General features: G+C 38.8%; 1 protein-coding gene across 1 annotated transcript in view; it reads right to left on the bottom strand.

Moving 5' to 3' along the window:
• The window catches only part of MGAT5 (alpha-1,6-mannosylglycoprotein 6-beta-N-acetylglucosaminyltransferase), a 109,719-nt gene that overhangs the window by 42,823 nt on the left and 51,715 nt on the right, over positions 1 to 15,181 (bottom strand). The window contains exons 4-5 of the mRNA XM_014870824.2: positions 8,704 to 8,780; positions 7,156 to 7,245 (exon numbers count right to left, since the gene is read on the bottom strand). Coding sequence (XP_014726310.1) covers positions 7,156 to 7,245; positions 8,704 to 8,780 — 167 coding nt within the window. The remainder of the gene's footprint in view (positions 1 to 7,155; positions 7,246 to 8,703; positions 8,781 to 15,181) is intronic.

Raw genomic sequence — 15,181 nt, 5'->3', positions numbered from 1 at the left:
ATAGCAAATGGATGCAAGTCACTGAGAGCTCCTGAGCTGTCCCCAGGGATCTTGCTTGTTGGGTAGAATCTTAATTATTTAAGGACCTTAAGAAATTAGACCACTTGCTCTGGGGAAGGAGAAATTTCACTGTTAGAGGCAAACCCATGGAAACTGAAACATGACTGTACTGTGAAAAGGGGGAAATGCAAAAATTTATCAGCTGGCTAAGACACCCCATCACTAGTGATTAAGTTCACAACTCTCAGAGAATTGAAAGTCAGAGTAGCTCTTATGGTTCCTCCAATCACAGACCTGTCAAAACACAATTTTAGCTTAATCATGCTGCAGAAGCCTGGAGCATTACAGATTAAAGGCTTAAGATCACACCATATGATTGCCTAGAAGGCCAATCACATGAAAATAAATGAATAGCCATCCTAACCTCATTAAAGAGAAGAAATGTATCAACCTTGGGTTTCTCAGACAAATTATAAAAAAGCTTTTTGAATGCTATGACTTAACCTACTCAATGTGTTTAGCACATTTGAAAGCAGTGACTTATCAACCTCCTTTGAAACCATCTGATTCTTAAGTGGTCTTCATCTCTGAAACCACATCAGAAATTGTGGCAATTATCAATCTTAACTATTACAACTATAAAGTTGTGGCAGAAAAGAGTTGCAAGCTCCACATTACAAATCATGCACAGTCACAAATTCTCTCTGCTTTTTTTTTCTTTGTTTCTATAGTACAAATTTCGCATTATTCCTACCATTAGAACTGATCTAAATTAAGATATGACATTTCAAGGACTACTGTACGTGCCCCTTTTCTGACTTGATGTATTTCACATTGCACCACAAGGCATCCTAAAGGAATTGCAGATTTTTCAGGACTGCCAAGGACAGTTCACTGCATGCCTCACTGACTGAAAAACAAATACAGTTCTTTTGTGCTTTTAGAAATATTCCCTCTAGTCTAAAAATAAATTACAATAAAATTCTCATCACAAATAAACACTTAAGGAACAGATTCAATGCAATATCAGTATCTGCAGTTGGTCTGGCTCTCATTTTTCCTCATTGATCTTTAGCAACAATGGCAGAAAGGATTATGATATCACTAAAGTGGGTCTAGATGAAGACTCATCAGAAACATATAAATACTTCAGCTTTGTATTTGTTTAGGTACAGAAGATCTGCATACAACAAGCCCTAACTTTGAGCAAGGTGAATGAAGGCAGTGATGTTCATTTAGATCCTGCTCCTCACCTTGTTCATTTGACCATTTAGGACCAAAGTCTAAAGTTGCCTCTGAAGAAGGAACCAGGACTACTCTTCCCCATTTCCAGCACTGCCTTCCTCTCAGTGGGTTACCATCAATTCTTCCTCCAGCTTATTCTCTCTACAGCAACCTACTGTTGTACTGTCATGTAAATGATTTAATAGGAAGGATGTGATACCAGACAGATTAGCAGTTAAAGATGACTGTTGGGAAGCAGCAACTGCAGATTTGAAGACAGATCATTTTTTGGATGAATGATAAAAATGCTAAGCTATTATTCAGAACACACTATATTTATCTTTGTACTGTCATATTTTTGAATAAGACCAGCTGTGCCTCCTGTTCTGGCACTGAATCCAATGCAAATCAAGTGCATTAGACAGTCTTTGATCCTGCTCAGGAAACCATGTCCACCTGAGAAGTCAAGTGTTCCATACTTGGTTTGGAATGACATTAGTCACAGCACTGCCTGGAGGATAAGTAGCCAGCACCTTAAGGTTAAGTTGCACAGCAGTTTAAAAGCTCAAATTTTAAGTGCTAAATGATTCCAGATACTAGAGAAAAGCTGGTGTTCTGAACTGCTCTGAGGTGTAAATAGCCAGGTTTAGGATGAAAAAAACACCCAAACAAACTTAATCAATTTGAAGAGTACTTGCTTTACAGAAGCTTTGCAGTTATCTGTTCCAGTGACTCTTCCTCAGACACACTCTGAAACTGAATGCAAGGCAAGATTGCAGCACTTGACTCTATTACAGAGCAAGTACTTCAAGTGGAGTTTTAAGAACCTGGCAAACATCTGTAGCATTGGAGTAGTCTGAGCATCTTCCAAATTGAATCAAAGTATACTCTGCCAGCAGCTCTCCACATCCAAAATTTCAGAAAGACTTTTATGCTTTCAAAGAGTCACAGTGGGCACTGAATAAAGCCAGAGCTGAAAGGTATGCTCTGAGCACTTGGGATAATCTTCATTTTGGACTCTGCCAAAGGGCAGGTGCAGCCCATCCACAGGGAAGCTAAAACAACTTCCTTTGCACACCAGGTGAACACACTGCTCAGTGTACTTCTGTTCATGGTACAGGGATTCTCTTAAGTGTCTTAAATCAACCTAAGAGAGAAGAATACACAAACTACAAAAAATCCAGTGCAATATCTGGTGAAAGAAAGTAAATCTATATTAGCAGGATGAAGGCAGGAAAGAACAGCCCCAGTTGGGAAGGTGACTCTCTCAACTCCTATTTTTTGTTTAGCATTTCCTCAGTGACAGAATCCCTTTGAAGGGGTTGCAGAATCTGTGATCACAAGATGAGTGCCTGCCTGCTTAGTGAAATGGAGTAGGGCACAGGTGGCCTTGGTGGTTTCCAAAAGCAGACTCCAATGTTGGGTGTTGTACCCACAGCCCCAGTGACATGGCAACACAACATTTCATACATCAATCAACCAATGTCCTCTTGTCTGACTCCAGTAATGTGCACTGTATTTGATTCCTCTCATACACTGGCATTTATGTCTTTCCCAACAAGTCATTACATGACTAATCCCAGTTTAAGGTGACAGAAGAACTAAAAATAACTGAGCCCAAATAGCTCAAAATCAGGCCAATCCACCAGAAGATAATTCAGGGACAAAGTGCTGACTACCATTAGCACTTCAGTTTCTTAGGGACATAGGTAAGATGACTAAGTAAGTCTGAACTTTTGGTAATTTACATTTCAAACAACAACACCAGTTTTACGAAATTTCTGAGTATTTGCACAGAATTGAAAGAAGCTGGTTTGATGCTACATTACATGGAAGAAATGCAAATCATTAACTCAATGTCCAGGATCAGCAGCAGAAAGAATGGACGGGGGACTTTCCCATAGGTGTGAGCAAGCTGCAGTAAACTAGAAAAACCAAAAGGATTTAGGAACCTCTATAATTATGATACCCAGGAATTTTCCCTAAGTTGTGCCTCAGACTACATTTTGCACCCTGGAAACAAATCCATGCTCAAAATCACCTTTGATTTGTGTTTTTCTGCTTCAGCCCTCAAAGCAGGAGTGTGAAGAAAAATACTCCCACTACCAAACTATATCTTGTGTTTCCATTAAGTCTGAAGGACTGATAATAAGAATTCTCTCCACTAGTGTATTAGCACACATGCAAAATGTGACATGCAGCTCACAGACTGGAATTCAAATCAGTTTTAAATCTTTGAAGTGCTGGATTCCAAGACAGGTACCAAAAATTACATGTGAACCTGAAAGGTGAGCTGGAGATCCAGAGCCTGGGATTTTAGAGAGATCTGCCCAGCTCCAGCAGGTAAGCACCAGTGTAATGGGAGGTGGTATCTTACACCACAGCTACCAGCTGACCACCAGTCCTATTCCTGTGTGGAAAGCAGACATCTCAGAGAAACACATATGTAGATAAAGAAAAAAAAAAAGTGTGTAAGCCCCCTCCACTTTCTCCACTTTTTTTTTTTTTAAGCTTGGAAATAGTGTGAAAAACTCATTTTCTAGAAGATATTTTTAAAAACTTCATTCCTCAGCTGCAAACTGACATTTTGCAGTGGAATGTATTTTTGTACTGCCTACAAATTAATTTTTTCACATTTATCCCCAGAGGCAATGCCATCCCTGAAAATGATAACTGTGCCAATGCCATTACAGTGTTAAACAACTGCCTTTTTCAAAACTAACTGAATGCTAAGTTTAAAAGTAAGTAGCTCTTCTCTATGGGTATCATGGTTAAAAGGAAGCAAGTTTAACTTGCTTTGTAATGTTTGCTATTTCTAATCCCTGACTCTATTCAAGAGAATGTAAGTCTGGTTTTGCTACTGAGACCACTCTCCAAAGACTCCAGAACAATTTGTGTTCTGAGGACCAGAGGGTGGTGAGGTCCCAGCACAGGGTGCCCAGAGAAGCTGTGGCTGCCCCATCCCTGGAAATGTCCAAGGCCAGGTTGGACAGGGCTTGGAGCATCCTGGGATAGTGGAAGGTGCCTCTGCCCAGGGCAGGGGTTTGAACAAGATGATCTTTAAAGACTCTTCCAACCATTCCTTGAGTCTGTGACCACACAGTTGCCTATCCACACCCCAGGAATGATCCAGTGCCTGAAGCAAAACAGTGAGAAAAAAGTGCAAAAGTTCTCACAGTTTCATCTGCAAGTTTGCACAGGGGACAGCTTTAAATAAAAGGCAGAAGCTTGGATATCTTGGGTTGCTTCTTGCTTTCCCATTCTGTTCTCTCCCATTCTGTTCAAGCAGCCAAGCCACAGAGGAGGGAGAGGAGCTGTTCCTGAGTTCCTGCAGGAGTGCATCCAAAGTGCTGATACCTGCACTAGGGCAGGCTCTTCAGGGGCAGCCTGGATTTTGTCAGCACTATTTCTGTTTTGCAGACACTCATGGGGAAAACATAACAGAGCACATGGCTGATACCCAAAGGCCAGGGTTTATGCCAACCTTTTGTTTCTAAAACTTTACATAAACTGTGGACAGATGACTGTGCCTCTGTGGTTCATACTGCTCCCCAAAACCAAACGTCTTGGGCTCCTTTGTTTACAAGTTTAAAATTACATTACAAAGAGCACTGGATGAGCATAATGTAACACCCCAACCGAACAGCTTCAGGAGAAAAAAAAGTGGATTCTGGAAGAGTATGAAAGAGCAGAGACTTGTCACACTAGATTGTAGAGGTGTTTTTAAGAGTAAAACTAGATATATGCATAATTTCATACACATTGTTTTTCCAAACTGTGGTTGTACATGATTTTATGCATATATTGCCTTTTGAAACATGCACATACACAACCATCTCACTCCAATAGTCTAACCTTGAAGTAAAAAAGAAAAATCTTAACAGTAATATCCTTTCCATTACCCTAATGCATTTTAATATTTTAAATCAGCAGTTCTGACTTGAGAGCTCTGTAGACACATTTATCATTCAGCTGTGCAACCATGCTATAAACTGTCAACTCTTCATCACTGTCCACTTTGACAAATTACTCTTGCAACAGCATTTCCACGTTATCCCTAGCAGCCAACACACCTCATAAATCCACATCATTGTAGTGTTATTAGAATTTCATTTCATGCTTGCATTCGCAAACATTTAAGCTTTCAACCTCTGCTGCTGGACATTAATCATAAAATTAATCATAGGATTAAGAATGCCAAATTTAAACTCAAGGTTAATAACACGTTCACCCAATATTAGTTTTACATTCTGTCATAAGAAAACACACTAAAACAAAAAAAAAAGACCTTTTTCTAAAGTTACCAAATATGCACACAGGCTAATTGCACTTTTATTCTTTCATGAAATGAAAAGTTGACCGCATTAAATAGTGCTGCCTCAAGAAAAATTTCAAATCCCAGACCCTTGAAAAAACAACTATTTGGCCTCTGAAAGTCTCTCACATTTGGTCATAAAATATCAATTATGAAAGAGCTAACAACATCAACTGACTTTTAAAAACTGATGATAAGGGAAGACTGTCACGTAAAAAACTGGGATTTAACAGAAATGCAAAATAATAAGTGTCATTGAAGAATATTAGATTCTTGCATTCAGCTGAGATACAGCATCATTTTTACAATATATCTACATTAAAACCATGAAGCACCTGCTGGTTGACAGAATACTAATGACCAAACATAGCTCTGCTGATGCTAAAACAAAACCTTTTAGTAGAAACCTTAGATCAATCTCAGATGATTATGAAACTGTATCTCTATTCTCTATGATAAATAACAAGACAAATAATAAAGTCATCCTGTATCTTTTCCTTCCATAGCTTCCCAGTCCATGAATAAATCAACACAGGAATGGAATGAGTCAAAACTGTGATTCAACCCGGCCTCTGTTGTGCCTTCAGATAAATGTTTTGGATATGCATTTAACTATTGCTGCTTCAAGCAACACCCCCAGAAATTCAATGACAGTCGGCTGAGTAAATCAACAGAAACTGCTTTGATTACAATGGAGTTATTTATTATAATAGCCTTACTGTTTTAATCTCCGATAAATAATTTAAAATCCCAGCCCAATCCTATAGAAGCTAGGAAATTATTATTAGCTACAATCCTGCAGCCACATTGGCTCTTTCAGCTCTTTGCAGGCAGTGAGCCACTGGATATCAATACTACTTCTAAGATCAGTTGCCATAAGTTATCAAACTTTCACTTGTAAGGAAGAAGAGGCCGAGTGATCAAATACACCTGACTATTTCTGGTGCAAGTACTTCAAGCCAGTAATAGAGTTCATGATAATTGATTGACAAAATTAATTCTTGGGAAACAAGTGTTACCCAGGAAACAAAAAACCAAAAAAAGCCTCACCAGGACAAGCACCCTACTCAGCTGTGCACAAAACACTGTGACAGATACCAAAGGCTTTAGCCAATATAGCTGCAACTTCACTCAAAAACGTGACATTTAGTGGTTTTTTTTTTTATTTCTGCTAACAGATTCCACAATTCACAAACAGTCTCCAAGCAGGAAGTGGCCATGCTGCTTCGGACAATGGATCACCTAGCACAACTTTCTAAATTTTCCATTCCAAATGCCTCCCTATTAGTACCTCAGGAGCTGCATTAAAAGCAACAGAGAAAGTGTTTAAAGGCAAAGATCTCTGACTGAGCTCCATACTCAGGTTTAACAGGATACCCAAGGTGGACTCCCTGAAGAGCTGCTGCTTACATCATTGCAGTTACAAACATCAGAATTCTCCAGGCTAGGACCCCCTGCAGAGTTTATGAATAATAGCAACACACTTAATAATTCCATTTTAATAACTCTTTCCTCTTGACACAATTATTTTGAACAAAACGATGATTTCCTTCGAAAAAAGCAGTTACAAAGCTCTGAAGGCAATATGTTGTTCTGCAGATTAAAAGATTACTGACCTCACTGAGGTAAATAAAAAAGGAGCACGTGGACCCATCTACACCATAGCTTGCGTAACAGGGATCTGATCGCCACATATCTTTCATCCACTGAAACAGAACAAAAGACACAGAATTTTATTAGTTTAAAGCACACAAAACATCTCTGTTTCACAACCAGGAATAATGGAAGAAGTGGCAAAGTAGCTATAAACACTACAAATAACAAACCCGGGATTTTATTAATGATTAGCAGCATACTGCATCCCTGCGTTCAGTAATGCTGAGGAAGCAACAACACAGCAGATGTGAACATAGCTTATACAAACCGGCAGCCAGGCAAGCAGAGACAAATTCCAAAAGGAAAATAAAATTGGGATCCAGACATTTGGCTGTGGCTGGAGTTGAATGCACTGTGTGTTCCCCACCATGATATGCTCCCTCTAGAATTTCACAGATCGTTTCAGTTACCAAGACTGAAATCTGCCAAGAATATGCCATTTCTACAGAAGCAAATAATGAATTTCAGTTTATATTTCAATATTCCAATAATTTATTACATAGTCACTATGCAGTCTGTTTGCCAAAACAGATCAAAACACAGACTAGAGATTCAAAATGTAGAGACTTTTAATTTCACAAATACCTGTGTATTTAAGCAAGCAGAAATTTTACTACTGTCCCCCACTAATCATAGAATCACAGAATGATTTGGGTTGGAAGAGAGCTTAAAGATGATCTCATTCCAATACACATGCCATGGGCAGGGACAGCTTCCATTAGACCAGCTTGCTCTGAGCCCCATCCAACCTGGCCATGATCTTTTAGAGATGGGCATTCACAGTAATAAATCAGTATCCCTTACATTTGAAACATATCTTGGGAGGAAAAAACCCTTAAAAACCTCCATCTCTGCAAGTTTGTTGGAGTTTGTTTCTTTGTTTTTGCTGCCTTTTTTTTTTTCCCTTTCCAACTAAAGTCTGATAAGTTGTAATATTTAGACTTTCCAACTGCATTATCAGTAAAATACAGGACTTATGTAGCACCCACTGTAAATCCCAGAATTCTGGTTGCACACTTAGGCACTGCCTATTCCTGAGCAGAAGAGGCAGAATGTTTTCAAGAGAAAAGGGGAACAGAGGAACCACACAGACCTCTGGGCAAAGAGATGAAAGAATTGCAAAGAAACTTCATGCTGAAAAAGGGGCTGGAGTCAGGTACTCACAGAATCACAGCTCTGGGGCAGGGGAGCACCAAATTACTCATCATGGGTAGAAGAGGGGTTTTGCAAAAGGAGGAGTTTGTGAATAACAACAGTAAGGCTTTTCAGTAAATAATATAGGATTTTAATATGGCAACTTTTTCCTGTCTTAAGAGGATGCCACTTTATTTCTCTGCAGCAGCAGTATTAAAGGCTTGAGGTGAGCAATGCTGCAGTATCACACAGTCCTAAATACCCTATTTTTTGGCTCACTTGTTCTTGTTTTACACCACTGAGTAGTGACCTTTTGCAACATATGTTCCATATTTTTAATAGAATGCACATAAGATTAAAACCAGTTCACTTACCTTTATTTTCCCTTCACAGTGAGGAAAACCATCCATAGGAGGCAATTCACACTGTTCCTGGGCTCCATTTATGAGATCTAAAGAGAAACATGGACCATAACTGAGCTTCATTTCACAGTTCTGACAGATAGCCTGAAGAATCCTGCCTTTTATTTTCACGAATCCACAGTCCAGACTGACTGAAGGGTCCTACTGGGTAATATTTGTTATAACATTAAAACTCAGTGTGCTCCTTTCTGACCACAAGAGAAAATGGTTGCAGCGATTTCAACTCTGACTTGAAGTAAAAGTGCTGAATTACAGAAATCGGTCTATGAAGACTCAAAAATTATGCTAATCCATACTGAAAATAACAAGATAATTTCCTAATTAAAGTGAGCTTAAAACTAATAAATTGGAACAATTTGTTTTCATTTGTCAAACATTTATAGGATATATATGGCTCTTAAATATAAAACTAGTTTTTCAAGCTCTGCTATCACTTTATCAAATACCCATGATCTGAAACTTGGCACCAGATATATGCCCCAATTAATAAATGTTGCAATATGATCTAATTTAACAACTGAGCAGCACTACATCACATCTCACAGGAAACATTTCCTGTGGTTTCACAAGATCTTTTTTTCTTCTTATTTCCCCATTTTAATATTTTTTCATTCTACATTACTGCAATGCATTAAAGACTGTAATACAGAGCAAGATTTCTAGCCCATGAGCCAAGGAAAAAAGCAGCAGTGTTAAAGGACATTGCCCCTTCAGCTCCAAGGAACTTTCTTCTTAGAAGAACCCTCTAATGCAGGCCCTTAAGGCAAGAAAAATTATTACCATGGTGGAGAGATTCTTGCCAAAAGCAGTGGAAGAGAAGGTTTTCAATTTAGGTAGTTCATCCCACAGTTATCTAAATTATACCTGCATCATTTCTGGCTTTTCCTATGGGCAAGAATCAAGATCATTAAAGTCAGCCAGCCATCAACCTAGGAATACTTTATGCTGTGGCAGCAACTGTGAACAATTTCATCCAGAATATCTTAATTAGAGAGCCCAAAAGAAAATACAAAAAAAGGCTGCAGTATTAGAACAGAATAGCAACAAAAACGTGTGGGTAAAAAGTTAGAATGTTGCATTATATTATTATTTGCAAAACCCACAACCTGATCTATTTCCCAATTTTTTTGCATATAGCTTCTTTTAAAGATAAAAATTGAAATGTGAGCCAAGCATTACAAAATGAACTTGATGGGGAAAAGAAAAGTCATGGCAGGAAGTCCCCACTTCTTTGTCAGATTCTGCAGCAGGAGTGATTTGACAAACTGAGCTGTACTGCCAATGACAATAGCACTGAAGCAAAGCAGTTTGTACAATGACTTTGTAATTTCAAATCAATAAGCACTTTCAAAATATTCTGCCTGTGTTCTTATCCTTGTGGGATTCTTGCAGACCAGACCACCGACATCTAAAGCTCTGATTTCTGCTCTGAATAAGAACATACAGAGCATGCATACAGATAGCAGCAATTTAAAGTGTATTCTCAATTCAGTCAGTAGAGCTACATAATAATAGGACATTTGGCTTTACTGCAGTTCAGGAATCAGACCTTTCTTGCATCACACCAAAATCAGTACCTGAGATCTAGCAGTAATAAAGAGGCATGGTTACCATTATGATAATTTTCAATAATTAATAAAATTCCATTAGAAGAGCTTTATAGTCTAAAAGGGTTTATAGGCTTTGCTTTTCTTTTTTTTTTTTTCTCCTAACTCATAAGTCTGAATGCCTATATAACAGATTTTATAGGCATGTCGAACTCAAGATCTTCCTAAAAAAAAAAAAAAGACTTCTGAAATCTCTGGTACAACATCAGAGATGCAGCTCAACCATAGGCAAAGTTCAACTTTCAGCATCATGCTCAGTTTAGGGTGGAAAATGCTGAATGCCTGGGTATAGCTTGCCAACAAGAATGAGCCATGAATTTAGTCATTTAAAATAAAAATATGTCTTCCATCTGAAGTTAATTATGCTATCATATGATTGCTTTCCTCTTCAGAAGGTTAGTCAAGCAAATCCTCTCTTCTACTTAAGTCCTGTTAAATACAGGGTAATACATAAGCACAAGCTATAATTCCTTATTTTACAGTACACTGTGCCAAGTTATCACTTATACCATATTTCATTTTAATGGGGATCTCATGGCCTGTTAAAGAAACAAAAGATGAAGAAAAAACCCAAAGTATGGACAACAGCCTGATTTTTGGTAAATACACAACTGCAATCTAAATCTTTGCTTTTGTCATGTGTGACCACATCCTCTGCACCCCAGTGTGTTTTTACTGACAGGCAAAGATCTTTTCTGCTGCTCATTGCTCACAAGGTTTTACAGGATCCCTGTATTTGTGAGATCTACCTGCAAGAACAAAACCCCTCAACCTAAAAATTAAGTCACACCTTGCATCAGCCTGACACTTTAACAGCTCCCATCAGCCGTGGTAGGAACACACAGACACTTCCCAAGCTGAAACTCTCCCTGCCCTTCCTGCTCCTGTCCATTCCAAGAAGTAAAAAGGAGGAGACAGACATTTTTCTCAGCACAAGCTACAGAGTTTCTCAGGCTTCTGGTCTCCCCTGTGGCCAGCTGCACTAAGGCTTTTCAGGAGCATTCCCACTATTGCTCCTCCACTGGGATGGGTGACACACAGAATGGATCTCTCCAGGATAATCTGTATGTATAGGCAACATGGAACACTAATGCCCACCTTTATCCTCTCTAACCATATTGAAATATTAATAAGTCTGGGAGTATTACCAGTAATATCTGACATCTTTCCCCCTTCTTGCCAGCAACAGTAAACACTCCAAAGATTCACCTTCCTCAAAAATGTTCATGTTTTTTCTCCACCACAGTCCACAGAGAGGAGATGCTTTACACAATCACCAGCTCCCCACTTCTATCTTCCCATTCAGCCTTACCATCAGCTTTCATTTGTTTCATTTTCAGCTACTAATCAGGTAATAGCACAGTGAAGGCATTTCTATAAAACTGAAATATAAACAGTCTCATGAAGCAATTTACGTAAAACTACTGTCCTGAGCTGAAAAAAAAAGTAGCAATATGTGCATACAAGAGGAAATGAATGTGAAAGAACAGCAGAAAGAACAGAGAAATGCAATTCTGTTCCATCTGAGTATTCCCTAGAGAAGCAGTCTTTGCTCCGTGCCCATGAACAGGAAGCCAGCCGATGCAGTCAGACTGGAAACACATCTACATCGAGGACGGCTGTCCAAAGCAACAACTGCCTGCAGAAACGAGCAAGTCAGTGCTGGTTTCCACACACAAGCCTGAGAATTCAGTGCAGAACTCTGAATGCACCAGTGAATAATCCTGACAGTTCCAGTCAAGTACTACACGCTCTGGTTGTACCCTTTCTTCTCGGCCACAGCCAGTGTGAGTTCTAGGTTGAGAATCTCCCCTCCCAGATCTTTTCTTAATGCTCAGCCCCTGTATGAAGAATCACATTTCTGCTCCTCTTGCTGTTCATTTTAACTCAGCATGGAGGGTGTGCTTGAGCTTGTTGGTAACACCTGATAGCTGGCTGTCCCTAAACAGGAATCCAGAGGTGAACAAATCTTGTGTTTCCCATGAGCAGCTGAGACCAAGCTCAACCAGACACCGGCAATTTACACTTCTGAGTGTGATCCTAAAGACAAGGGAGACAAAAGTGGAACCCTGGGGATGCCAATCTACACATCAAGATCTTCCAAAACGTGAAAAGCAAGACTTAGGAGGTTTTCATCATTTGGAGGTAAAACCCCAAACCCTAATATCTGATGAGGATTCTTGTTAAAAAGTCTGGATCTATGTATTATGCTGTTAGCAAATTCATGTTGGATAATTCTTTCCTGAAGGGGAAAACTACATTAAACCAGACATTCAAGTTACTTTTGCTGGAAAATAGTATTTGAGAAACCACAAGAATTTTTATTCTTAATTAGGATTTATGTAATTTAAAATGCTAGCTCTGAAATCTCTTTTCCCAGCCAAAACTTAGAACTTTCAGCCAAAAAAAAGTTAGAAACACAACTGTCAAGTAGCAACAGTAGTTAATAAACACTTTTTTCTCCTAAACTTTGTGTGAGCCATTATATTAATTCCTCTTCTACACACATCTAAGTGTTTTTGAATTAATGCATAGCTTATCTCTTCTTGACTTGGTGTTAGGAAAAGACATAATTATTAAACACTTATCTCATATGATGTTACATTAAAAGTCAACGCACTAACAAACTAAAACCATGAACATGACATATTATAAATCTAAAAGCATGCAGTTGGTACAGATCACCTTAGAAAAAACCAAAAAATATTGATAAACATCAACCAACTGCAGATTAAAAAAAAATCTCTTTAAATACTGCTTGTGAGGTCCTGGGATATTTAAAATATATAACTAACAAACTCCATCCTCATGTTTAGAAAGGAGCCATATGTTCCCTTCACAAATGATCTACAGCTTTGCTTCAGACATCGTTAGAGCACAGCAGGTGAACCTGAACTTGTGAACAATCCTCAGTTGTTTCAGTGCAAAGTCTGGCACGTCAGCATCAACCACGTGGCAATTTGAGCTAAGCCACCAACCCTGCACTGGGAAAGAAGCTTCTCTCTTGTTGCTTGCTACAAGCAACTGCATCTGCTAAAGCCCCAGGCCTTCAGCACCTCAATACCAGCTCACAGATGCAGGCCTTCATTGCCTCCTGCATTTAAACTCCATGTCCACAGGTTTTATTTGCAATAGTGAAGGCTTCCAACACCCACGTTGAGAATGATGTGGCTAAAAGCACAGTGTGTGGTAGGGAATTGATTTTTGTTTCCTTTCAAGTTGCTCTTTAATAAAACAGTAAAAATGAGCAATAGTAAGTGCTACATGCATATTTTCTCCCTTTTCTATATTGCACACCCTTCAAATAATGTGCTTTGTAATAGGCTAAAAAAATTCTGCTTCGATTTTTCTCCATCAGACAGTTAGGAAGTCTAGAAATATTTCACTAAGACAGTACACTGAATAAGAGTTATAATTAGTCACTCAGCAGTGAGTGCTGTTTGATAGGTTCTCTGTTTGTCATAAGAGTTTTAAAATAGCAATATTGGTTAAAGCAAATGAAAAGGCTGCAATACAGCTGAAACTGCAAGCTGACACCAGCAGCCTACCTACTTTGCTAAGGACCAGCTTGGTGTTCCTCTGAGAATAGAAATGTATTAAGAATTTAACACGACACTAAAAATGATGTACTTCGGAACCTTGAGGCTTAAACTCTGATTTTCAGACGACTGCATATTAAAGTATTTTTTGATGATATACAGCACAGATAATAGCTCAAGTCAAAAGTGTTCCCATCAGCAGATCTCATAAAATACAGAACTCCTCTAGCATTATAAGGTCAGAGTAATCACATCCGATCAAATCTATGCACCAGTTTTATCTCTGTTCTCCTTCTGGTTGTGATCATTAAATATAAGTACTATTCTCACTTTAATTCATGAAACTGTTCTCTTGTTTCTATTTCAGTCCTGAAATCAGCTATCTGTGGTTAGACACAGACTGTAGTTAAGGCTGGTTTAGTTTGTGTAAGGTCTTCTTTCCCTTCTCCAACTAATTAACACATTCTCAATTCAATTCACATTTTTAATCTCCAGCTGGTAAGATTTCTTTAAAGAGAGAATTTGCAGTGTGAGCTGAAAGCTCTAACAACATATTCAATCAAACGAGCTAAAGGTTTCAAGATTTTAAATGCAGAGCACAAAATGCTTTCTACCAACATTTTAGAAACTTCTGTAGCAAAGTGTTAGTATGATTTAAAGAAAATTGACTTTTCTACCTCTAGTCCATCCTCACACAAGCTGTGCTGCTGTGTTCCATTAGCACTACTGAAATCAATGCAGTGTTAGGAGAATTCAAGTAGTAGTCAAGTGGTTAATCAAAATGCAGCCCAGGGGACCACTAAGAGCCCCCTTCAGCATTATTAACAGAGCTCTGCACTGCAGTGGAAAATATTCACCAGTGGTCTTCTACACACAGCACACTGTGCTGTGACAGCCAGGTTTGAGGGCACACAAAACTCCCCAGCTCCACACAACTGCCTTTGTGGGAAGGGGGGAAATCTTAATAAATAAATACCATGACAAAGGTCCTTCTCACCATAGTAACATTTAAAAAAAAAGCCTTCTTGCAGCATTGCCAAGCTGGCTTGTCAGCCTGCCTTGCTACACATTCACGGAGGATGCCAGGTATCTGACAGGCATCCAAGCCATCATGTCTTAAATGACAAGTATACACTGAAGTTTGCATCTTAATGAGTGACTTTAAAGATGTTAAAACTAAAGTTGTTAAAAGGGAATTGAACAGCCAACACAGCAGAACAAGTTAATGCACAAGGCAGAAAAGCTGTGGAAACTTTGAAGAGATAGAGCAGAAATGTCCTCCCT

Source organism: Sturnus vulgaris, chromosome 7 (genome assembly GCF_052056855.1).
Source record: "Sturnus vulgaris isolate bStuVul1 chromosome 7, bStuVul1.hap1, whole genome shotgun sequence".
NCBI lineage: Eukaryota > Metazoa > Chordata > Aves > Passeriformes > Sturnidae > Sturnus > Sturnus vulgaris.
The sequence above is the reverse complement of the archived record's forward strand: the minus strand, read 5'-3'. Positions and strand labels throughout refer to the sequence as shown.